This window comes from Lynx rufus, unplaced genomic scaffold (assembly GCF_022079265.1).
Source record: "Lynx rufus isolate CCGP_SWC_20201006 ecotype Redwood Valley unplaced genomic scaffold, mLynRuf1.p SCAF_18, whole genome shotgun sequence".
Taxonomy (NCBI): domain Eukaryota; kingdom Metazoa; phylum Chordata; class Mammalia; order Carnivora; family Felidae; genus Lynx; species Lynx rufus.
In genome coordinates, this window is record NW_025814832.1 from 333,892 (window position 1) to 360,158 (window position 26,267).

At 41.4% G+C, this 26,267-nt stretch overlaps 1 protein-coding gene across 3 annotated transcripts in view; it reads left to right on the plus strand.

Moving 5' to 3' along the window:
* The window catches only part of NCBP3 (nuclear cap binding subunit 3), a 37,550-nt gene extending 16,783 nt beyond the window's left edge, over positions 1-20,767 (plus strand). The window contains exons 4-15 of one of the 3 annotated variants that reach the window (XR_006962266.1): positions 1,211-1,336; positions 3,450-3,578; positions 3,790-3,866; positions 4,610-4,718; positions 8,017-8,116; positions 8,406-8,509; positions 10,292-10,592; positions 12,374-12,528; positions 14,042-14,203; positions 15,239-15,401; positions 15,868-16,030; positions 19,744-20,767. Coding sequence is in view for 2 of the 3 variants with exons in the window: in XM_047080586.1 (XP_046936542.1) it covers positions 1,211-1,336; positions 3,450-3,578; positions 3,790-3,866; positions 4,610-4,718; positions 8,017-8,116; positions 8,406-8,509; positions 10,292-10,592; positions 12,374-12,528; positions 14,042-14,203; positions 15,239-15,401; positions 15,868-15,976 (1,535 nt within the window). In the remaining variant the exon portion in view is untranslated. Of the gene's footprint in view, positions 1-1,210; positions 1,337-3,449; positions 3,579-3,789; positions 3,867-4,609; positions 4,719-8,016; positions 8,117-8,405; positions 8,510-10,291; positions 10,593-12,373; positions 12,529-14,041; positions 14,204-15,238; positions 15,402-15,867; positions 16,384-19,743 lie in introns of those variants that run through there. The other 2 variants (XM_047080586.1, XM_047080587.1) reach the window with 2 other exon arrangements.
* The last annotated feature ends 5,500 nt before the right edge of the window (positions 20,768-26,267 follow it).

Genomic DNA, 26,267 nt, shown 5'->3' on the forward strand with positions numbered 1-26,267 from the left:
CCCATTCCCTGAGACACAACCGTATTGAAATTAGGCCAATTAATGACCCTTACAATGGCCTCTAAGTGTCTAAGTGAAAGGAGGATCCACTTCCCTCACTTTCAATCAAAAGCTAGATGTGATTAAGCTTAGTGAGGAAGGCATGTCCAAAGCCAAGACAGGCCAAAACTAGAGCTCTTGTGCCAAACAGCCAAGTTGTGAATGCAAAGGAAAAGTTCTCAAAGAAATTAAAAGTACTACTCCAGGGAACACACAGATGATAAGTGAAACAGCCTTATTGCTGATATGGAGAGAGTTTTGTGGTCTGCATAGAAGATCAAACCAGCCTATTCCCTTAAGCCAAGGCCTAATCCAGAGCAAGGAAGGCCCTGACTCTCTTCTATTCTGTGAAGCTGAGAGAGGTGAGGAAACTGCAGAAGAAAAGTTCGAAGGCAGCAGCGGTTGGGTCATGAGGTTTAAGGAAAGAAGCCATCCAATTCTGTAATGTAAAAGCACAAAGTGAAGCAGCAAGCATGTAGAAGCTGCAGCAGATAATCCAGAAGATCTAGCTAAGATAATTAATGAAGGTGACTACACCAAACAATAGATGGGCAATGAAAGCTGGTGTATTGTTTTAATGTGCATTTTCCTGATTATTAGTGAGATCAACCTTTTTATATGTTTATTGACCACTTATATTTCCTTTTGTGTGAAATGTCTGTTCATGTCCATGTTTATCTTGGGCTGTCATTTTATTATTGATTTGTAAGATTTCTTTACTCTAGTTTGATACTTTGCTTTATATTCAGAGGCAACATCTCTTTGGAATTGTCTTTATTATTGCACATCTCTCTTTGACAAGCATTTAAAAATTACAGAATCAGCTTGTCAAGTTCAAGGAGTAATCCTGCTGAATTTGGTATTGCTTTAATTATTACAGGTTAATCTGGGGAGAGTATCATGTATTTTACCAACACCATTTGTTTCATCTTTTTCAGCCTAATATGCCTGTTCTGAATTAGATCACTTGTTTAATGCTGTTGCTTTGTGATAAAAATTAAAATAGTTTACCTTTCTGTCATATTTCCTTTCTTTTGAAATAATTGTCATCTCTTTTAACATATTTCTTTTCTAAATATATGTTATCTGAACTGTCATAAATGACTACTTGTGGGATGTACAATAGTGGGTGGGAAAATTCTATCATCTCTTTTGTGTCTTGTTTTTCTAGCAATCCCCAAAGTGAGATTGGAGACAATCTACATTTGCGGAGTAGATGAGATGAGTACCCAGGATATCTTTTCCTATTTTAAAGAATATCCTCCAGCTCACATTGAATGGTTGGATGATACCTCCTGTAAGTACATGCAAGTTTTTTTTTGAATATGCTTTTGTTTATGATTTTAGGAGTTCTTGCCATGTCAGATGGTGAATGATTATGGTTCAGACTGCTTGTCTAGCCCTGACGTCTGCCTTTAGCCTAGGAGAGAAAGATTGCCCATTGATGAGAACCAGAGTGTCTTAGCCAATCTGCCAGATCATACTCCATGAACATTCCACATCAGCTCAGTGGTGATGACCAGGGATCTAGGAGGTTGGTTGCTGGCATCTAAGTCTTATGTACATGACCGAGGCCTCCTTAACTCCCACAATTTCCCAATAAAAGGGTGGATCCAACTGTATAGACTTGGGGCTGTATGTTCAGGGCTTTAGCTTTTGTCAGTGCACCTTCCCATGTAGCTACTCACAGGTCTGGTTCTGCCTTAGTATCTGAGCTAGAACTGAACCAGAACCTTCTGACACTGTATCAGACCTCTCATCTCTACTTGCTTTGGAACTTCACCTGCTTGCTCTAACTTGTGAACTAGCTGTAATTTTTACTTGCCTCCCCACTCCAAGCCTGGCAGGACCTGTGGTAACCACTCTGCCAGCTTCTTGTCTTAACTCACTTCTAGTCTGGCTTTACTTAAGTATCAGCTTGCTGATCTGCTAGGTTGTACCCTGAATAGCTGCCTGGGTTTCCCAGCTGCTTTCTTTAGAAGATGTTGATTCAGGGGCACCTCGGTGGCTCAGTTGGTTGAGTGTCTGACTTTGGCTCAGGTCATGATCTCCCAGTTTGGGGATCAAACTCCACATTGGGCTCGCTGCTATCAGCACAGAGCCTGCTTCGGATCCTCTGTGCCCCTCTCTCTCCAAAATAAATAAAACATTAAAAAGAAAAAAAAGCTTTTAAAGATGTTGATTCAGTGTTTTCATTGAAAGAAGAAACATGATTGAAGAGTTTTCTCCATTTTTCCATTTGCTTAACTTACACCATCTAAATAAAAGGTTGACACACCTTTTTTTATAAAGGGCTAGACAGTAAATATTTTAGGTTTTGTAGGCCATACAGTCTTTGTTTTGTTGTGTTGGTTCAGCTCTGCTATTGTAGCATGAAAGCAGCCGTAGACAATATGTTATTGAACGAGCCTGGCTGTTTTCCATAGAAATTTTTTTTACAAAAACATGGGGGATGTATACTTTATTTTACATTAATTATACCTATATAAAGCTGGTACTAATACAAATAAATAAATGAACGGGTGGTGGACTGGATTTGGCCTACAGGTTGTAGTTTGCTAACTCCTGATCTAAGTCACTAAAACTATAGCTAAGGGATATTAGAGTTGGAGGGACCCTTATTAGATTTACACAGTTTGCTAACTCATGTTGTACATCAGAACTGAAAAACAGAGAAGGGAAATTGTTTACCCAAGGCCACATGGCATATTTATAACAAAAGTGAGAAAGAATCTGTAGCCTTTCATTTCCCAAACTGAGATGTAAGTGAGATGTAAGGTTAACTTTAGTTTGAGAAATGCTGTTTTAAACAAAATTAAACAGATTTCTTTTCTACAAGACTTTTCAACACCTTTTTCTTGCTAAATTCTCTTGCTTAAAGAAGCAGATTAAAGTAGTTGCTACAAAGCCAAGTGGCTGTCATGCCTCCATTGTATATTCTGTGGATGCCATCATCACTCATACTTTACAGTGGGAAACAGTCATTTGGCACATTTGAGTGATAAGGAACAGTAGATGGCTTCCCTGTAGGGGACAGTAGTATGAAGGATAATCCAAATTTGTTTTGATGTTATCATCTTGTCGTCGTCGTCGTCATCATCATCATCATCAGAACTGCTAACACTACGTAACACTCGCTGAGCCAGGCAGGTTTAATACACAGAACCCATTTTCATCGAATACTTGACAGTTATTTTGTGGAACCCCATTTGGGAATGCAGCTCTAGGCTGATTTTATCAAGGAGGTTTTACTACCACTTTCTGTACTACTTTCATTAGTTGGTTTGTACATTTACTGATGCTGATCTGTAGCTAGATGAGGCCATAGCAAGGAACATGTTGCAGTCTTTGTTTTTAAAAAACTTAACATTTAGATGCGATGTCAGGTTTTATTTTACATTTTGTTTCAGGTAATGTTGTCTGGCTGGATGAAATGACAGCCACACGAGCCCTTATCAATATGAGCTCTTTGCCAGCCCTGGATAAGATAAGAAGCAGGGATGCCAATGAGGACAGGTCATCTGAGAAAAGTAAAAAAGGTAACAACACAAAGGAGGGACTTTTGGGCTAAAAGTCCTGTTATTTACACAGTTAGTTTGGGTTTCTGTGCAGAGCATTATATAGCATTTCATTGTCAGTTGTTTCTAAAATAAGCTATGATAATCCAAAGAGGGAGAAAATCTTGAACTTTTAAATTACATGAGATGGAGTTATGTTAAGGTTCATCTTGTTGCTTGCATTATGTTTTAGACAAGCAGGAAGACAGTTCAGATGATGATGAGGCCGAAGAAGGAGAAGTTGAAGATGAGAACTCCAGTGATATAGAGGTTAGTAATAGGGCAAAGATATATTAAAGGTTTGAGTGCAAAAGGCTGTCTTTTTATATGACAGCAAAAGCTGTCTTTTTATATAAGTCTTAAAGACTTAGTGCGTTGCATTCTTCCTCTGGCTTTCACTTTTAGACCTTCGGAGGGTGCACCAGGTGCCTGGCCTTTCAGTTCATGTGGCTGTAATGAGTGATTCTTCTTGAGATCATAGAATTGTACTCATACTTCTGTATAAAAGAAAATGGTTTTATTGAGAAATACTTTGAAGTGTTACCTGTCTAATCCGTAAAATTAAGAAGAAGCAAGTGATGGAATACTTCCTGATGGAGCATGTATTTTGTTGGAAATATCAAAGTGTATTCATTTAAAGAACATTTACTGAGTACCTGCTATATACCAAATTCTAGGTGCTATGGATATAGATCAAGCCAAAGTCCTTCCCCTGTTGGAACATACATTCTAGTGGAGAAGACAGAGAATGCACAGATACACAGATATGTAATATAATGTCAGGAAGTGAGGAGTGCTATGGAGGAAAGTAAAGAAGAGTAAGCAGATAGAGAATGATGGAGACTCTTAGAATGTTCAGGGAGAACATCTGACTTAGCAATGCTTCAGAGGAACAGTGCTGTCATGCTTTGAGAATTGTTAAAGAATGCTTTCTCAATCAATGGTGACTTTGCTGTTGAATAAATATTAAAGAAGCTTTAATGTTTATATTGAAAATGCTCTTTTTTCTTAAGTTGGACACATTGTCTCAAGTAGAAGAAGAGTCTCTGCTAAGAAACGATCTTCGTCCAGCTAACAAACTTGCTAAAGGAAATAGGTTATTCATGAGATTTGCTACAAAAGGTAAATGTGATTCTTGGCATTGATTTTTAGTTTTAATCAAAGTCATTTATTTTTCAGTGACATCCTTCTCTTTTGAATAGGAAGTTCGGTCAAGTAATCTCAAAGTCCATTCAAACTGTATAATATTCTATGCTTGTAAAATGATGGCTTGCTGCCTAAGTTAAATTTCAGACTTTGAAAGTGAATGTTAGCTATTTGTATACTTTTGTGATTTTTGCCTAAAGGAAGTTATTTTCTGTTAAAGCTACTTTGCCCTCTGTGTTTTTCAGCCAAATTATCATCTGAACTATGAAAACATTTTTTTTAAGTTTTTATTTATTTTTGAGAGAGAAAGAGAGTGAGCAGGGGAGAGGCAGAAAGAGAGGGAAAGAGAATCCCAAGCAGGCTCCATGCTGTCAGTGCAGAGCCCAATGTAGGGCTTGAACTCATGAACCATGAGATCATGCATGACATGAGCCAAAATGAAAAGTCAGATGCTTAACCGACTGAGCCCCCCAGGCGTCCCTGAAAACATTATCTATCTATCTATCTATCTATCTATCTATCTATCTATCTATCTATCTATCTATGTATCTATTTTTTAAGGTTTATTCATTTCTCAGAGACAGAGACAGAGACAGAGTGTGAGTGAGTGAGGGACAGAGAGAGAGGGAGACACAGAATCTGAAGCCGGCTCCAGGCTCCGAGCTGTCAGCACAGAGCCCGATGTGGGGCTGGAACTCATGAACTGCGAGATCATGACCTGAGATGGAGTTGGAGGTTTAACCAACTGAGCCACCCAGGCGCCCCCCTGAAAACATTTTTAAATTATGCTTTTAAATTTATCACAGCAGTGTCCTCCTGGACATTGCTAATAGTGCCATTCAGCTCTAATTCTCTAAGGAGTCCAATTAAAAGCCTCTTAAATTTTTTAATGTTTTTATTTATTTTTGAGAGAGAGAAAGAGAGTGTGCATGTGAGCATGTGGGGGCGAGGGGTAGAGAGAGGAAGATGGAGGATCCAAAGCGGGCTCTGCGTGGACAGCCGAGAACCTGATGTGGGACTCGAACTCACCAACTGCAAGATCATGACCTCAGCCGAAGTTAGGTGCTTAACCAACTAAGCCACTCAGTCACGCCAAGCCTCTTAAGTTTGCCAGGCTCTTTATGCACAATGATTTTGGTGTACATTAAAATATGTAAGAATTTTGAATATGGAGTACTCTGGTTTGTTTTTCTTGACTGAGACCTATTTTAAGAGTATAGGCTTGGAGTGCCTGGGTGGCTCAGTCAGTTAAGAATCCGACTCTTGATCTCACCTCAGGTCTTGATCTCAGAGTCGTGAGTTCAAGCCCCATGTTGGGCTCTGCACTGGACATGGAGCCTAGTTTAGAAAAAAAAATGGGGCACCTGGGTGGCTCAGTTGGTTAAGCATCCGACTTCAGCTCAGGTCATGATCTCACGGTTTGTGGGTTCAAGCCCCGCATCGGGCTCTGTGCCGACAGCTCAGAGCCTGGAGCTTGCTTCTGATTCTGTGTCTCCCTCTCTCTCTGCCCCTCCCCTGCTCACGCTGTCTCTGTCTGTCTCTAAAAAAAGATAAATGTAAAAACAAAAAAATTAAAAAAAAAAAATATTGGCTCATTATTTTATTGACTCTGCCTCAGTTTTGGTTTGTCTGTTACCTCCTCATGATTAAATTGGGTTGTGCGTGTTCGCAAGAGTACCACAGAAGTGCTGCTGTTATCATTTTCAGTGCATCGTGTCAAGAGGCACATGATATTTATTTGTCCCATTTCTGGAGGTGTTAACTTTTCTCACTTGGTTAAAGTAATGATTGTCAGGTTTCTCCTGTTTTTCCATTTGTAAATCTAAAATTTGTAGGGAGGTACTTTGAGATTATGTGAACTGCTTTCTGCTCATACTTCCAATTATCATCCATTGAGGACTTTTTAATTCTACATTTCTTTATGAGTTGGCATTCTGCTACAAGGAAGAACTTTCTTTTTGTACCCATTTGTTTATTTACTTATATCAGTTTAGACTCATGAGTCTTATTCAGTGGTTTATCATTCATTCGTATCATTTGTTTGATTTACAAATGTTCTTAGATTGAGCCAGAGGAGTCCCTTCAAGTTATGTTATTTTGACATGCCTCCATGATTCTTTGAGCACTTTCTTACTTTGTGGCCCAGTGAAACATCTTGTTTTCCCAGACTCAACTTGTACTTTTCCTGTCCCAGATCTGGAATCAGCCATTTCTCCAAGGAGCTGGTGGGCATGTCTTTCTGAAGGGTGTACATACTAGCTTGTGTCACTGTTTACTTGTAGTACTGGATGGATACATTCGCATTGGTTTTCATCCTTTGCAGTCAGTGAGTGCCCTAGGAGCCATCAGAGATGTTTATGTTATGAAAGTTATGTTATGTTATGTTGTGTTATGTTTATGATGAAAACATCAGAGATGTTGATGTTATGAAAGATCACTGCCCACTTTTTCTTTCTGTTAACTGGCATTTTAACTTGACAGAAGTGATCTTTTCTGTGTTCATTTGAGTGGCTTATTGGAGTGCATTCTAGATAAATGGTGCTAGGCTATTTTCTTTAAGCCATTTTGAGGAACATAACAATAAATTGGAAAAACTGGTTTACCAAATATATGGAATTATGTATAATCTGTTTCTTTAATACTTAGATTCTGTGTTATTGGTGTTGTCATTCAGAAACAAATGCCTTTCAGGGGACCAGTAAAAAAGCTACCTCATCTAGAAAGCCTTTTAGTTTTTGAACAGCTCTAATGACTGAAGTTCTCCTATGCTTCTTGGAACCTTGTATGCTGTGTTGTTGTTTTTAATAGTATTTTCTCTGTGAGGTCAGTCAGCTCCTTAACAACAGCTTAACCTCATTCATCTCTGTTTTTTGCCCCACCCCCTCAACACTGCAGTGCTTTTATAGGCACTGAGAGTGAATGTTTGTAGTGCATCTTTCCCTTTTATTGGCAAATTGTGCTGATGTGATCCCAGCTACAGAAAACATTTTTTTTACGTTTATTTATTTTTGAGAGAGAGAGCAAGTGCGAGCGAGCGGGGGAAGGGGTGGAAGAGGGAGACACAGAATCCAAAGCAGGCTCCAGGCTCTGAGCTGTTAGCATAGAGCCCCACGTGGAGCCCGAACTCACAAACCGTGAGATCATGACCTAAGCCGAAGTCAGACGCTCAACCGACTGAGCCACCCAGGCTCCCCGGCAAACATTTTTTTAAACCATTCAACATTGTCTTCACACCAATGGGAAATCCTGGGTAACTGTTGTAATTAATTTTTAGATGACAAAAAGGAACTTGGAGCAGCCAGAAGAAGTCAGTATTACATGAAATACGGGAATCCAAATTACGGAGGCATGAAAGGAATTCTTAGTAATTCTTGGTGAGTCCAAAACTTTAAATACAGTAGTTTAAATAGTACTTAAGGTTTTCTTAATCCTTCAGTTGGTCTTCTGCAGTGCAGTGTCAGTGCCATGTGTGGACTTGAAGGAAGACAAGAAGGAGTCAGGATTCTTAACTGTGGTAAATGGTATGAAAGGCCGAGTTACAGTTTCATGTAAAATGTCTCTGTTTCAGTACCTAACATTTCATCAGTGTATAGTTGAATTCAATTAGTGGATTTCAGAGTCCTTGTTGGTTTTTGATCATGTGCTTATTTTGGAACGTTGCAGGAAGCGAAGGTATCATTCCCGTCGCATTCAGCGGGATGTGATCAAGAAGAGAGCCCTGATTGGGGATGACGTTGGCTTGACGTCGTATAAACACCGACATTCCGGTAGTTGCCTGCTCAGCTCTTGGGTAGACACATGTTTGGCTCCCGAAATCATATTCTTATTCTTAATACAGTCTTTTAAGGTTCCAAACTTTATCATCCTCTCTTCCTTGCCCTCACCCTCTGCCAACATATAGGAAAGTAAGTCAAGTCACAATTAATTTTAAATTGCCCATACAAAAGAGGTCAAATGATTTTATGAAAGCTGTTCTAACAAAAAAAAAAGGCCAAATGTGACATAGGAAAAAGTGAAAAATTTTTGTAAGAATCTAATTTTTCTACTATTAATATCAAAAGCTGAATGAAAAAAATTTATCAGATGACTTGATTTTATTATTTTTTTTGTCTGATGATGAAAATAGGCTGCTGTGTCTGGTGTTTTATGCTTATTGGCTCATGCACACGAATGCCTCAGCTAAATGAGATATCATGACCTGGGTTTCATTTCGTTTGTTCGTTTGTTCCTTCCTTTCTTTCTTTGGTGCTTATTATAGAAGAACCATTTTCATTATGTTTTATAAAGATTTGTTTTTATTTTGAATCTAAAGATGTGAAATCTTCTACATGCTTTGAGAACTAAGTTAGCATACAAACATGGGATAACATGCATACATGTTTATCATTGTGACAGGGATAAGGAGAGGTGAAGTCTATCGTTTTTATTTTATGTGTATATCCAAAATTGTATATTTGAAATCTGCATCTTAAAAATGCACATACTTTTCTAGTACACAGTTATAGGCTTCTAATTTCAGTTACTCTAAGATATTTTTCTTTATGTATATATTACTAAAGAAATGAAAAAGGAAATTGCCCATAATCCTAGCACTCTAATATAACAACTGATTTCATTTTACATTTTTCCTGTTTGTCTCTTCATAATAAATATAATCGCTACGAACATATATTTTATAGTCCTCCACTTATGAGCATCTTCTCATGAACTTTGAAGTTACAATTGATTTTCATTGTTCACAGTGGTTATGTGCTATAAAGTCACTGTGACAATTGACATAGTGAATACTAAACCATTCAGAGACTCTGGTCACACCATTTCCATCAGCTGATCAATATATAACCTTGTCTGATGTGTGTTTCTGTTTAAAGACATTTAATACATATTATTGATTCATTAACATTGGGCTCACGGCCAACAGCACTGTAACTCATGCTTGAACAAAGCTTATTTAACACGTATTTTCTCTGTAAGGCATATCACAGGTTTCTTGAGCTTAAAAACACTAGACAGCTTTGGAACTACACTTGGAAGCCCTTTTCAACAGTGAAATCACCAACAAAAGCCTCAAAAATATGAAAAACATGACACTTAATAGTCTGCAAAAAGGATACTTGTGTATAGTATGAGAGCTGAAACACGAAGGCAGAGTGTTGCCTTGTTTGACCTCAGCTGGGAATATGCCTGTCTGGTTTTTTTGCCATTCCGCATATGTCCACAAATGATCATGAAAGCACTGTGAGTGTGGATTTTGGAGTTACAAATAAATTTGGCAGATTTGCAAATATAGAACTCATGAATAACGACAGTCGACTGGATTGTAGGTAATTTTATAATATCCGTCAGCTTGCTAGATCATACTTTACCTAGCCATTCTTCTGTTGTAGATATCGGAATGGCAACCGGGTTGGCACTAATGTAGATAATGCTCCAGTAAGATCTCAGGCATGGGAACCCCACCTTTTTAAAAAAGGCCACCAGTGTAGAGCAGAAAATCAGATTTGTTAGTTTTAATACTTTTCCTAATGTTTCTTGGTTAAATTTCTTAGGACTAGTAAATGTTCCGGAGGAACCCATTGAAGAGGAGGAAGAGGAGGAGGAGGAGGAGGAGGAGGAAGACCAGGACATGGATGCAGATGACAGAGTGGTGGTAGAGTACCACGAGGAGCTCCCAGCTCTCAAGCAGACCCGGGAGCGGAGCACATCTAGGCAGTCCAGTGCCAGCAGTTCAGACTCCGATGAAATGGACTATGATCTAGAACTGAAAATGATTTCCACTCCTTCACCAAAGAAAAGCATGAAAATGACCATGTACGCTGATGAAGTGGAATCTCAGTTGAAAAACATTAGGTAAAAGCCTTTTTTTTTTATCAATGCGAGCTTTTAATTTGATTTTTTTAATTAAAAAATTTTTTTTATGTTTATTTATTTTTGAGAGAGAGAAGGAGGGGCAGAGAGAGAGGGAGACAGAGGATCTGAGACAGGCTCTGCACTGATAGCACAGAGACCGATGTGGGGCTCGAACTCACAAACCGCGAGATCATGACCTGAGCTGAAGTCAGACACTCAGCTGACTGAGCCACTCGCTTTTAATTTGATTTTAAATACTAATTCCTAACTTCCTCTTAGCTCCTCTTAATTTTATAATCACTTTTATCTGTTCTAATTTCAGTCTTATGAAGAATTTGAATAAAAGCATCCATTTGTTTCTTTTTTTTTTTTTTTTTTTTAAATTTTTTTCAACGTTTATTTATTTTTGGGACAGAGAGAGACAGAGCATGAACGGGGGAGGGGCAGAGAGAGAGGGAGACACAGAATCGGAAACAGGCTCCAGGCTCTGAGCCATCAGCCCAGAGCCTGACGCGGGGCTCGAACTCCCGGACCGCGAGATCGTGACCTGGCTGAAGTCGGACGCCTAACCGACTGCGCCACCCAGGCGCCCCTCCATTTGTTTCTTTAAATACACAATTGATTCCTTGTTATAAAAATGTTAGTATATTAAGTGAAAATCACCCATGGTTTCAATCTCTCCTAAAATAGCGACTTAGCAATTGAATGAATAATTTTCCTGCTGATTTTATGTGTATACATAACACACACACGGAGAAATATATTTCTTCAAAAATGAAGTTGGATTTATATTGTTTTACAGTGTGCTTTTTCCATTTCATATATATAGACCTCTGTTATTTTTCACCCAGATGTAGTCCATTGTTTGAAAGTAGCATGATTTATTTAACCGGTCCCTTATTGATGGACATTTAGGTTTCTATTTTCTTACTGTTGCACTAATTAAATTTCTTGAATTCCAGTTATTGTACAAAACAATATGTGTGTTTAAAAATGTGGTGTTGCTAAATATCTTTCCAGAAGGGTTTTACTCACTTTATAACCTATTACTTATATACTTACCAAACTTATCACTCTCTACTTTTTGCTAATTTTGTGGGCCAAAAAAAAAAAAAGTTATTTTAATGTGTATTTCTTTGATGACTAGTGGGGATGAGCAGATCCCTGAGGGCAGATGTACAGCTCAAAGGGTTGGTTGGGGTCTAGAGTTGCTCTCCCTAAGTGTACTTGGTGGTATGTTTGGGGAAAGGAAAAACAGTTCAATCTGGTTTGTTTGTATGACTTTGTTCACATCCTTATTTTTAGTTTTTAGAGAACTTTCCAGTGTTGAATGCTGTCAGAATAATGCTGGTGCATGGTAGCAGATGTCTTTGACAGAGAAGTCTGCTCTTTAAAGAAAGAGATTATAGATCCTCTTGTATCTTGACTACTGTGAAATCACAGCCTGCATGAACAGAGATCTCTGAGCGCTTTGCAGGCCTTACTTAATGTTTGTCTCAGAAGGGAGGGAACTTGTAATTATACATTCTGTGATAGTTTACAGGTATCATTTGTGGAAACCACCCTGGAAAACTCAGGAACCTATTTGCCCTGACTAGACTCTCTGTAGCAAGCTGATCATGATTTTTATAAGCAAATAATTATTGGTGTATGGTATTTGTGAGTGAATATTTGGTATATTAAATTGGGTATCTTAAGTGTTCTCCAAAGTATATGAGATTGTTGCATAGGCGTTGTCCCACAGTTGAAGTTGGTTAATTGTGCCTTTTTTTTTTTTAAAGGAACTCCATGAGGGCAGATACTGTATCCACAAGCAATATCAAAAACCGAATCGGTAACAAGTTACCGACTGAGAAATTTGTAGATGTCCGACATCTGTTAGATGAAAAACGTCAGCACACACGTCCACGGCCACCAGGCAGCAATACTAAATCAGGTAGTATTCATTTGCATTTCTCAGCTTCATTCTGAGCTCCAGAAAGTGAATTCAGGCAGAGATAAGTCTTTGGTTAAAACATTGCCATTAGTGAACCGATTTAGTTACCCTGCTTCATCACTTCTAAATTTTTGGTTAGGCATTGGAACCTTAAGACATGGAACATAATCATACTTTTGCAATACTGGCTTTCAGTATTTTTGTCCCAATTATTTTGCTCTGAATGTCATTGATATACTTCATACATAAGGATAATAGAAATTAGGTTGGGTTGTTGTGTAAATGGTTAAGAATTTGAACTAGATAGTACGTATGTGCAAATACACATAGAGTGGGTACTTGGGCATGCCTGCTGTGTGCCAGGGGTAGGTGCTGGGAGTGTTAGAATCTTTGGAGGGTCTGCCGAGTCATCCTAGGACTCAGATGTAGTAACGTGAGTGTGCACATTCAGGTAATCCCACCCCACAGCAGAGTGTAAGTGTTCTCATAGGTCTGTAAGCAGTGGGCAGTGGGCACACGGAGGGAGGGAGGTCTACTCAGGGAATTGTGGAAGGCTTCTCAGAGAAAGTGGCTTTAGTGCAAGGCCTTGATAGGGGTGGTGTGGGCTCTCAGTTGGCAAACCTAGTTTTTTGATGTGGGAAGTAACCTAATCTTATGTCTATTTTAGAAAGATAATTTTGTGGCCAGGTGGGGTAGGGTAGAGATTTAAATCAGTAACAAGGACCTGAACTAGATCAGGGAAAGTGGAGACAGAATGGATGAGAACATCAAACTTTGTGAAGATAGAAGACTCAGCATTGGGAAGAAGGGAGCAAAGGGAAAGGAGCCAAAGGGCTCAGCCCTGAGGAACCAGAAAGTTGGGAATGCTGCTCTGTGAGACAATTAGCAGGATGGGTAAAAACCCCAATGACTTGCTAATAAACCTGTTGCTGCTGCTGCTGCTGCTGCTGCTGCTGCTGCTGCTGCTGTGTATTGTTAGAGGGAACTCAAGAGGACAGACTTCGGAGGGATGGGAGGGAGGAAAAGCAAATTTGATTTGGAATATCTTCCCTTGATCCTTTGGGTTTTAGCCATCTTGTTACATTTATTGTTAAATGTAATAAGTTCATTAAAAATTTCTTATATGTTCAAAGACTGTGGCTTCTGCCCTCAGGGAACTTATAGTATTGTTAGCTGAGATGTTTGGAAATTCTTTGGTATACTTGGTTCTACTAAAAACAAAAAAACAAAAACAAAAAAAACAAAAAAACCAAACAGCTGATTCTGCCTCAGAAATTCCTTTCTGGAGCAGTCAGCTGAGAGGCTTTTTTTCCATTGAAAGCCCCTATGTCTGCACTTTCCTAGGGGAATCCAGACTGATTACACAGAAGAATTTTAGAAGCTTGATTTTGTCAGGCTCTTTGTCCTCCTTTGGGGAGATTTGGCACTAGGTCCTGTAGAGATCTCAGGTTGACAGTATGAATAGCAAAGCACACAAGCTTGGTCACAGTAATACTTTTTTTTCTTCTTCTAGATATACGCCAGCGGTTAGGAAAAAGACCATATTCTCCAGAAAAGGCTTTTAGTAGTAACCCAGTCTTTCGGAGAGAGCCTTTTTCTGATGTACATAGTAGACTGGGTGTTCCCAGGCAAGATGTTAAAGGCCTCTACTCTGATACTCGGGAGAAGAAATCAGGTTGGTAACACTTAAAACTGAAGGAGATAGGAATTGGGTAAGAGCAGACTATAGCATAGAAATACTTTGTTAGTTGAAGGCAGGAAATAGCATATGTCAAAATTAAATTATTTTTCCTCTTCCGTTATAGTCATTGTCATAATTGTAATAATAACAGTACAGGAAACTTAGAAAATAGAAAAAAACAAAACCAGCCTTGGTTCTTTCTGTTTAGCACAAATACTTTTTAGTCTTAAGTCTCCATTAAAGTCTTTGTCCATATACATAACCTGCTTTCTTCATTTTATTGTGATCATTTTTCCACACTGTTAAATTCTTTTTTTTTTTTTTTTTTAATATTTTAAATGTTCATTTTTGAGAGAGAGCGCGAGCAGGGGAGGGACAAAGAGAGGGGGACAGCTGTGCTGACAGCAGAGAACCTGATGCGGGGCTGGAACTCATGAACCGTGAGATCATGACCTGAGCCAGAGTCAGAGGCTTAACTGACTGAGCCACCCCGGTGCCCCACATGTTGTTAAAATTCTTTATAAATAAAATGTTTAATTGCCTTATAGTATGCTATGAAATTCTAAACACATATTTCTCTATTGTGAGATATTAATAAAGTATATTTTAAAAATGAATAGATATTGGGCCAAATCTCTGAAAGTTTACAGTGTAGCAGGTCCCTCACTTTGCAGAATTTATAGCTGGGAATGATCTGGGAATGGCCCGCTCCCGGCAGAATGAAGCTCTACACTAAATGGTGAGTCTCACCAGGGAGGGGAGATGTAGCATAAGTAGCCTTGCAGGTGATTCTGATACGCATATGGGAGGCACATGTCCCTAGCTGTGAGAGTCTCCCATTGGGTCCAGATCCCTCACTTTGCAGGCAGGGGACTATAGCAGGGAAAGGAGATAACCTTCCCAACACTGCACAAAGGTTCCAAGAGCCACAGACCCCCTCCCCAGTGTTTCTTGCACATTAGGTTGTTGGCAGTGCCCCTGCTTCTCAGCATTGACCACCAAAACTGAAATGCCTTCTCACCCAAACAGGTAGTTTATGGACTCGCTTAGGATCTGCACCCAAGACCAAAGAAAAGAACACGAAGAAGGTGGATCACAGAACACCGGGCACTGAGGAAGACGACTCTGAGCTGCAAAGGGCATGGGGGGCTCTGATAAAGGAGAAAGAACAGTCTCGCCAAAAGAAGAGCCGGTTAGATAACTTACCATCTCTCCAGATTGAAGTTAGTCGGGAAAGCAGCTCTGGTTCAGAGGCAGAGTCCTGATGCCCTTGGGGCCAATGGCAGCTGCCCTAAAGTCTGACATTCTCGTGCAGGGTGGGGTGCACAGTAGGAACCTTCCCTCCCTCCCCCTGCAGGAGTTGGCGCCTCTCCTGCTCTTACACAGTCACCCTCAGCTCTTGCTACTTCAGCAAGACATATTAAGAATGTGACGTGTTTTGAAGGGCATCTATCTTTTGCTGCAGAGTTAGAGTTCTGGGCCCTCAACTTTTTTCCCACTATCCCACAAGCTTTACCCTTTGAGGAAAAGGCAGCCCTCCAGATTTTGTAGACGTTTTTCTTAATATTTTTAACATTGTGTCTTTTAAAGAAATGTTTTACACAGTTCATCCAAAGAGCAGAGAACTGAACTTCTCACTATTGCCTTGGCCCTGACAGCTGTTACCAGCACCCTTTTCCCAAGAAAAGTCAATTCCCAGGTGCTTATTGGACAGCCTTCGAGGGGGAAGATGAGGGAAGCTGCCAGCTCACCCTTCCAGGACCCTAGTGTCGGGGCCGAATCTCATGGACCTGACTACAGAGGTGCACCAGTGCCGCCCAGGTAGATAAGAGATGCAGCGTCGATCGTGCTTCCATTCCTTCCTGGGGATTTCTGTTAGGGGCCTCTTCGTAGCAATCAGCTTGAAGTGAAGATCAAGTTCAGTGCTGTGGGATTTTTAGGAACAAAAAACTGTGACTTCTGGATTTGGGGTGGACTTTTGTGCTAGGGGTGGGGTCATGGGTTAATGTTGAACAATTTTTAAGTCTGTATTATGTTTAAAAATATTAATGATTTAAAAGTTAAAATTTTTAATTTTTATATGTGAAAATACTTCCTGTTGGCTACAAGGGAAGCTCAAGTGGTGTCTTATGTGTGCTGTTAAATATATATTATATACTTTGGAAGAAGGCAAAGAGAGGAGTCTCATTATTTTTAAATGATCCTAATTGTATAGTCTGTCTGTTGTATATAGAATTCAACTTGCTTTTTGGCCACTGTAGGAAAAAAAAAATCCATCCATCAGAGATGGGGTCCTGTTGTTTATTATCACTTCAGAAGTGATACGTTGGTATTTATTCTATTTCCAAGTTCTGGCGCCTGAAGTTATCTTTAAAACTGGCTAATAAGATCATAGTTATGGAAATTTTAGTTTGTTTATTTCTTGTTTGTTTCTAAACTCCTTTCAGATTATTTTAAAGGCAGTAGATTATTTTGTCTTCCTGTTTGATCTCTATCTTGAAGTATTTAATGTTTATATTCCTTTGCAGGCTTAAAAATAGTGTTTCTCTTCAATTCACTAGAATTTAGGAGTTAGAGATTGTAAACCTTTGTCCCTTTGTGATGTCACAGCTCTTCACCTGTCTGGCTTGTTTCAGTACCTAGTGTAGCCCTGGATTCTAGAGATCTTTACTTGTGGCTGAGCTAATGGTCGCATTGATAGTTGATTACAGTATGGTGTGATTGAATGCAGAATGCTGCTGCTAATAAAGAAAATAAAGGGCTGTGGGACTTAAGAGCTGCAACAGTTGTACTGTACCATGTTTTGTTGGTTAACCTGCTTTTTTCACTCCCTTTAGAAAGATCGGAGCCTGTAACTATTGTATGTTTCTGCTTCCTGATAGGATTCTGGGAAAGAGCTGGTTCTCTGCCAGTTGAGACCTAATGTTTCTGAAGTTTCTCAGCTATTTTGGTCCTGTGAAGCACACAGCTGAGAGCCAGGTTCTTGAGAAGGGGCAAGGTTTAGGGAGTTGGTAGAGTGAGAAGGACAAGGACCTGAGAGTCAGAGACCCGGGTGCCAACTCCTGGTTCTGTCCACGGGCCTGAGCCTCAGTTTTCCCATCTGGCAACTGAATGGGCTGGTACTACAGCTTCTGACTTCATTGGTGCATCTCTGTGGTGTTTTTACTCTTCCTGAAGCAATGGTTGTGGTGGGCTGGCCAGCCCTGGTTTCTGTTACAGGCGTGGGGTGGGTCAAAGAGACAGTTGAGGGTTGTGACACCATGAGGTTGTGGACAAGGATTCACCCCCATCCCTTTTCCATTACAGTCTGTGGGTCTTCAAGCATGACAAAGATGTCCTTGTGGTCAGGGTCCTAACTGATGTGGTCTCAGCAGTGTTCAAGAAATGCCCTTCTTTATGCTTCTGTGTTTCCTAGTCATGACCTTTTCCACCAGTAGTTCAGGCCCATCTGTCCCATGACCTTAAGCCCTTGCCAGTCTCCTTTTAGAGATCAGGGAAGGCTTTCTGGGAGGGTGGTGGTGGTGTATAGTCAAAACTGGACTTTTGATCTAACCAAGAAAAATGCCCGCTTGAGCAGCCTTGCAGTCCTTATAAATACACAGAACCAGAAAAGTATCTTAAAGATTTTATTTCCCCAAGTTATGGTTGGTCACCTCCTGTCTCACTCTCCAGCCTACACTCAGGCACTCAGATCTTGAAACATCTTACAGAGGCTTTGAATGCCCAGGCCCTCTCTTTGGAGTTTGGGAGTGGGGGTGGATAGTCAGGATGGTCCCCTAGTGGCAGCTCAGCGTGCCTGGGTGCTCCTTATGCATGTGGGCAGGAGAGCTACACACTTTTCTGTATTCTTCTTAGTCTTTACACATGAGATTTCAAATACGTTTTGCTGCTTGATAGTAATTGCAGATACCTCATTTCTGTGTCCCCACTCTCCCTCTTGGGAGACACACCAGCTACCCAGGAGAACTTGGGGAGCCCGTGACAAGCGCTCCTCTGGCCTCTAGTCTGGTCCCATGAAATCTTCCCCTTAGTTCAGTCACTATCTTCTGCTCTATCCCTGTGGCAGCCTCCTCCCCGGTCTCTGCCCCGTACCCCGTCCCTTCCTCTGTTATGTGCACTGCAGCTGGGATAAACTTTCATTGTTTTTTGCAGCTTTACTGAGATATTATTTACATAGCATACAGTTCCCTCTTCTATAGTATACACTTCAGGGGCGCCTAGCCAGCTTAGTTGGTAGAGCATGTGACTTTGATCTTAGGGTTGTGAGTTCGAGCCCCACGTTGGATGTAGAGGTTACTTAAAAATACCTTTAAAAAAACAGTATAGGGGCGCCTGGGTGGCGCAGTCGGTTAAGCGTCCAACTTCAGCCAGGTCACGATCTCGCGTTCCGTGAGTTCGAGCCCCGCGTCAGGCTCTGGGCTGATGGCTCAGAGCCTGGAGCCTGTTTCCGATTCTGTGTCTCCCTCTCTCTCTGCCCCTCGCCCATTCATGCTCTGTCTCTCTCTCTGTCCCAAAAATAAATAAACGTTGAAAAAAAAAAATTAAAAAAAAAAAAAAACAGTATACACTTCAGTGGCTTTTAGTCTATTCACAGAATTATGCAACCATCACCATAGTCAATTTTAGAACATTTTCATCACCCTAAAGAAACCCAGTACCCATTAGCAGTCACTCTCCAGTCCCCTTTCCCACCCTGGCAACCACTACTTGTTGTCTCTATGGATTTGCCTATCGTGAACATTCATATAAATGGAATCATACACTTTGTGGTGATTTATGATTGGCTTCTTTCACTAAACATATTTTCGAGGATCATGGTGTATTGTAGCATGTGTCAGTACTTGTTTTTATTAACGAATGATATTCCATTGTATGAACAGTACATTTTGTCTATCCATTCACCAGTCGATGGTCATTTGAGTTATTTCCATTTTTGGCTGATATGACTAATGCTGCTATGGAACATTTATGTTCAAGTTGTACGTGGTGATGTTTTCATTACTCTTGGGTTATATACCTAGGAGTAGAATTGCTGGGTCATATGGTAACTCTGTCTTCACCTTTTGAAGAATTGCCAGACTGTTTTCCCAAGTGGCTCCATCATTTTCCATTTTTCCCATTAGTGTATAAAGGTTCCAGTTTTTCCGCATCTTCATCAACACTTGTTATTTTGCAGTGTGAATTGGTGTCTCATTGTGGTTTTGATTTGCATTTCCCTGATGACTAATGATGTTGGGCATCTTTTCATGCACTTCGGAATGAACTTTCTTAAAGTTATTCCTGTTATTCCTCTGCTTAAAACCTTTCCAAACTTCACTGTTGCACTTGGAATAAATTCCAAACTACTGTGGTAGCTCACAAGGCTTGTGTTCTCATCCTCCCCTGCCCTTGTGCCCACAAGTTCCCTGGACCCACCTTGATCTCACCAGCCTTTCAAACTCTGCTCGGTGCTGTTCTTCTCTAGCAGTGACGCGCTCCCCCGGACCTTTCTCTCTCCCATCTGAGCCTTGCCTTCTCTTTTGCTCATCTTCAAGGACTTAGAGACCCCTCCAGGAGGCTACCTCCCAACTTCCAGAGCCAGATGATGGGCCCCTGCTATGTATCCCACAGTACTGCCTTGGACGAGACTCGGCTCCTTCCACGGTTGGGTTATACAGTCACACCTAAGATAAAAATGGAGTGTAACCAAAATTCCTCTTGGAAACCCTGACTAAGGTGCCATGTTGAAAACCAGCATCGAAAGATCCAGCACAGTTGGTTCCTTCCTGTGTGGGAATACATCAGAGTTTCTTTGGTTGAGCTCCAGATAAAATGGTTGGCCTGCAATTAGGGCCATATTGTGCAAAAATACCCACATATTTTTAGGCGTTGGACTTACACTTAGGCAAGCAGCTCACTTTTGAAAGGGCTCTTGGGAACTGTAACAGGCCACAAGGAGCGGCAGGGGCACAAGCTTGCCTTAGGCCCTCCAGCCGGTCTGTTCAGTGAGTGGAGGCGCCGGTGAAATGGCGCAAATGACTTAACATTGTTTTCCTTTTTCCTTGTCTTTTTTTTTTAACTTTTCAGAAAAATATACCATTGTGTTTGCCTAAGTGAAATCTGTGTATGATGCCAAATCTCTGTACCCATCCCCGCCCCCTGCCCCGAGTCAGCACACCTATATGCTGAATTGTAATACCCTGATCCTACTTTGTCTTTTTTGCTAGATTGTAAGCTCCGTGAGAGCAGAGACCATGTCTGGTTTGTTCATGGGGGTTTCTCCAGTCTTAGAACATGTCTGGCACCTGGTAGGTCGTCTGGAAACATGTGGTGAATGTATAAATCCTTCAGCTGCAGGAACAGCTCCATTTTCTGAGGCCCTGGGGTCCTATTACAGGCTAGTCCTTGTTTTCTGCCCTGTACACACAATACTTGATGTTCATGTTTTATTTTCCCTGTTAGCCTGTGAGCTCCTAACGAGCAGGTGTCTTCATGTTGTTATCTCTGTGTCCTCCCACCATGCCAGTTCAGAGTAAGTAGTACTTAAAGAGTGGTTGGTAAATGAGTGAATTACGGTAACAACTCAGCTCTGGCTCCTTTGTCTGCAAGCTGGTCAAATTCTAGGTAGGACTACCAGATTCAAAAAGAGGAAGATGATCCAGAAGTGCATAAACTGTACTTGTATAAGGAAAAAAAAGCCTCATTAATTCGATCTCCATAAAATTCAAATTTTGATGATCTGGCCATATCTGAGCTGAAGCTTACTTGCTGTGTAAAGAATTTGTTAGAGAATCATGGAGGATATTTTTTAGAAAGCATTCATCTGCCCCAGGAGAGCAGGAAAGGAAGCTGGCCGGTGGATGAGAGGCCCCAAAGAGGGATTGCTGAGCCAGGTCTTAGGTGGGTCCTGTTGGAGAGGAAAGTGACATCAGTCCAGAGAAGGTGAAGAGGAACCCCTTTTCGGGCAGTAGCTCTTTTGCCTCCAGCAGCCCTCCACCTCTCAGTCTGGGCATTCTGAGAGTTATGCTGAAGTGCTAGTGGGCAGTTTGGATTCATATTAACAGCAGATCATGGCTTCACGGATCAATTCATCGCTGCACAAGTAAATTTGGTGTATGAATAGTTGCTTTTAAACTTTATATAATGGGAAACAAATGAGAAGTTAAACCATTTTTTTTTCCTTTAAGAACTAAAAGTACAGAATGTTTTTGATAATTTTGAGAAAATCACACTTGCCTCAAGGCAGATTGTTATTGCATAATCTGACCAACAGAAATCCAGAACTTTTCTTACATGTTTATTAAATAAATCTTAGAAGAAAAAATATGGTAGCGTTTTTTAAAAATGAAATTCTATGAACATTTGAAAGGACTTTGATGTTCCTGGGAACATTTACAGAAATGCTGGCTCAAAAGCCTATTTCAGATTGTGAGCACTAAAGTGGGACTTTCCTGTGCTATAAATAAAACTCTAGAGTATGAGTGGTACTAACCTGCCAAAACCAGTAACCTGCCCTAGGCTTCTTACCTGTTTTTGTTTGAGCAATTCTAGAGGCCCTCTCTGCCTGACCAGATTCTTCAGTAGCTGAAACTTTGTGTTATCTCCAGTTGTCTGTCACCCTCACCCCTGACTGGTGTAGGTTAGTTAGTGAAGGCAGGAGGCCCACACCATTGGCAGGAGAGGAGACATGATCTTTCTGTCCCTTCCTGGGTGTTGTGTGTTTACCTGTGTGACACATCCCCTCTTGTCCTTGGCAAGGATTAGAGGGCCTATGAGCAGTAGGCAGCACTTTTAGCTCAAGTAGGGTGTCTTTTAGGGAGGGTCAAATAGAGTGCCAGAGGCTGGGCCTGAAGCCCTGGGGACTCGTTTTGCCTCCCATACAAACTGGAAAAGACTGAACAAATCCCTTCACCTCTCTGGATATCAGTTTCTCTGTCAGATGAAGGGCTCAACTGGGATTGTCTCCTCGTTTCCTTGTAGTGCTAATGTTGTGTTCTAGGATCTTTGCTCTAGTTTTCCAAAGACCATTAGGAACCTAAGTTGAACAGGAAGGAGGTAGGGGCGAGCAAGAGGCCCAAGTCCTTGGACCCTTGGTCCGTAAACCAACCCCTCAGGGAAAACCAAGAGGATCCTCTTCCATGCTCCCTCCCCATTAAGCCCACCTTCCCCAACACACACACACACACACACACACACACACACGCACACACACGCCATTCAGTGTTTTGGTTTTTTTAGGAGGTAGTCCACTGTATTAGGTTGGGCTGCCATAACAAAATATCATAGACTGAGTGGCTTAAACAACAGAAATTTATTTTCTCACAGTCTAGAGGCTGAAAAGCCAAGATCAGGATGCTAGCATAGGTCAGGATCTGGTGAGGTCTCTTCTCGGCTTGTAGACAGACATGGTGTCTTCACATGGCCTTTCCTTGGTACATGCACGTGGAGAGAGAGATCTCTCTTCCTTTTCTAAGGCCACTAAACCTATTGATTAAGGCCCTATCTTTATGGCCTTAATTATCTCCTTTAGGATCTTTAGGCTCTATCTCGAATGTACTTAACTCACATTGGGGCGTATGGCTTCAACATGTGAATTTGGCAGCTGGGAGGTGGGTGGTACACAATTTAGTCCATGACACCCAGTAATGCAAAAAACCCAGTATATGTTTGTGAAATGAGGTCTCTGCTTTTAAAAGCTCACAAACTGGGAAGGATTTAGACCAATGGATGTGAGGGTAATAGGGTTGTAGTGGTTCAGAGTCCTGGCTGTGGAGGAAATACACCTGTCTTGAGTCCCAACTCTCCACTTACTAGCCATATAGCCTTGGGCAAGTCACTTAACCTCTCCGATCCATCATCCTCATTTGGGAAATCAGGATAGCCAAGTAGGGTGGCTGTTAGGATAAGCTGAGGGCCTTGCATGGAAGGCCCTTGGCATTGAGTCTGGCACTCCCTCTTTAGCGCTCAAATGGTAGTGATTCCTACTGCTCTTCAGACTTCCCCTAGCTCCCTTTGCCAGTTCTGTCCTCTACTGCAGTCCTGTCTTAGTAAGTCCTCACTTCCAAATTCCCTCTTCCTAGCTTCCCAGGACTCAAGAAGGCCAATGGGTAGTTAGAAACCTGTGCCTAGAGGCTGTGAGGAACAGCCTCGCATCCACTGGTGAGTGCAGACATCAGGAGCTTTTGACTCGCTCTCAAGGCAGAGCAGTTAGTTTTTTTACCTCTTGCTGAACAGATCTTCTCTATTCTCTTAACCTTTAAGACTTTATTTTGAAATAATTCCAAAATTACAGAAAAGTTTCGAGGGTAGGACAAAGAATATTTTGCCGTATTTTATCATTCATTCTTTCCCTTCTCCCCTCTGTCTCCGTGCCTTCCACCTTTCCCCCACTCCACAGCTCCCCACCTCGAAAGCATGAACTATTTGAGAATTATTTGCATACATCCTGCCCCTTTACCCCTAAATATTTTAGTATACATTTCCTAAGAATAAGGATAATCTCTCATATGACCATGATATAGTTATCAAATTCAGGAAATGCGTAATTTTATCTGGTCAGTACAGTGATATCTAATCTTTAGTTCATGTTTCAATTTTGGCAATTATCCCAATAAGGTTTTTTAAGGCATTTTTTTTTTTTTTTTTTTTTCTGCTCTGGGATCCAATCCAGGATCACACTGCATTTTGTGTCCTCTCCTTAGTCTTCTTTAACCTGGAACAATTTCTTAACCTTTGTCTTATGATATTGATATTTTTGAAGAGTTCAGTCCAGTTATGTTGTGGAATGTCCCTCAAGTTGGTCCCTTAACATTTGTCTAAAGCCTGTATGAGGCTGTGTGAGTGGAAGCATTGTACAGCACAGCCTGGCTCTTTGTTTGGGATCTTAAGTTTTTATGTGTGGGGACAGCAGTTACTGTCAAATGGGCTTGAAGGGCCTTTGTGTGCTCATGATTAGGAGTCTGCCATGCTGACACCACCAAGCTTGGATAAATACATCTTTGAGGGATGCAGGATGAGTCTGCATTCTAGGAGTCTCCAAAGATGCAGAAGTGGCCCTGCGCCCTGTCCACCCTCCTCCGGTCATCACCTTGGCTTGGCCTCCTGAGGTGTCCTGAAGTTTACACTCCAGACATGAAGTCTTGCTCTTAGAAATCTTGAGCAAGCTGCAGTCCTGGGTTCTAGCCTGTCCCTACTGCTGATCTACTCCGTGGCCTGAGGCTACTCTCTCTCCCCGCTCTGGGCCAGCGGTGGGGAGAGGAGCCTCTCCTGGCTCTGCCATGTGCCCCTGGCACTCCAAACAAGTGTGGAATAGGGGGAGAGTTACTGAACCCTGGAGTGGTAGGAAGACCGGCCAGGCCTCTGACCTGTGACAAGGTTAAGCCAATTTGGATGGTTTTCATTGTGATCTGGCAGGCAGAGCATCAGACCTAGAATTTCATTTTTTTTGTTGTTTCTTTTTCTTTTTCTTTTTTAGCAGGCCAAATAATGAATACATTGTAATCTCTATTCAAGCAACCATATAGCATCGGGGAACTATTGCATTAGGTTGTAGGTATTTTGTCAGACCAAAGCAGACAATGCAAAATGTTTTAAGTGTCGTTGATCTCCACAAGACTTTGGCCAAGTAAGCTTTCAGTGTGAGAAACAAAATAAAATTGATTTTCATCTATATAGTCATTAAGCCAACACCCTTGTCTGCCTTAACACTTAACATTAACACTCGAGTGCTCTTCCCGGGGATGCAAACATGTGAGAGACAGAATGTCCTGCCTTTTTGAATGTAACTTAATTAAAATTAAATTAAAAATTCAGCTCCTCAGTTGCACTGGCAACATTTCAAGGGCTTAGTAGCCACATGTGGCTCTTGACTGCTGTGTTGGACAATGCAGATCTAGAACATCATAGTTCTGCTGGACGATGCTGTGCACTTCCAACAATCTGGGAAGTAGGGGTGCAGGCGACACTTCCTTAAGCGACAGACGTGCTCACACATGGAAAATTGACAAATTGTGAAGTTAGCTTTTAAATATGGTTGCAGACTATTGGCAGTTGGGGTGCTGGATTGGATCAGAGGTATGCTGGAAAGACTTATGGAATTTTACCTCATCTGTTGTCCTGGTACCTTAGAGCTATTTTATTTTGTTTTGTTTTGTTTTGTTTTGTTTTGTTTTGTTTTATTTTATTTTATTTTATTTTATTTTATTTTATTTTTTCTTTTAAAGTTTATTTATTTTGAGAGATGCAGAGATAGTATGACTAGGGGAGGGGCAGAGAGAGAGAGGGAGAGAGAGATAGAGAATCCCAAGCAGGCTCCACACCATCAGTGCACAGCCTGATGTGGGGCTCGAATTCACGAAACTGTGAGATCATGACCTGAGCTGAAACTGAGAGTCGGATGCTTAACCGACTGAGCCACCCAGGCACCCCACCTCAGAGCTCTTTTAATTTACTCCCCACAGTATGGTACTATAGTCAGGTTTTAAAGAGAATGTAGCCAAAGCTGAATTCACTGAGCCAGTGTTTTCAGTCAGTGCTTTGGGTCTTTCTACTTACCAGGCCCTCCATAGTCTCAGGGCCTTGAGTGTGGGAGCCAGGTGCAAGAGCCCAGTTTCTAGCTGTGGGAGCACTTGCAGTGGGAAGGGGACCTCATTCTCTCTGCTGAGGCAAACACCACCAAGGACCATAGGCTGGGTGTTGGGCTGAGGCATCTGGTGGTAGGTACTAGGACAGGGGAGGGGACTGGGACTCTCACACACATGAATGGTAAACAATGGCCAGGTTAATACTCCTACACTCAAACATCTGTTGACGAGGACATCCAGAACTATGTTCCTAGGCCAAACCTCGGGCTGGACGTTCACAGAAGTGTGCCTGATGGAGCAGGGCTGACGAATGTCTCTAAGCTTCCAGAACCCAGCCCACAACTGCTGAGGAAGCCACACAGCTAGCTGTGTACAAGTGGGAACCTCCGTGTCTACTTTAAAGTGCTTATCTGCTTGTGGGTCCTTGCTTTTGTGTGTCTCTGACCCCGCCTTCTGGCCACCCAAGCTGAAGAGGGGAAGCTGAATAGGCCGAGGTC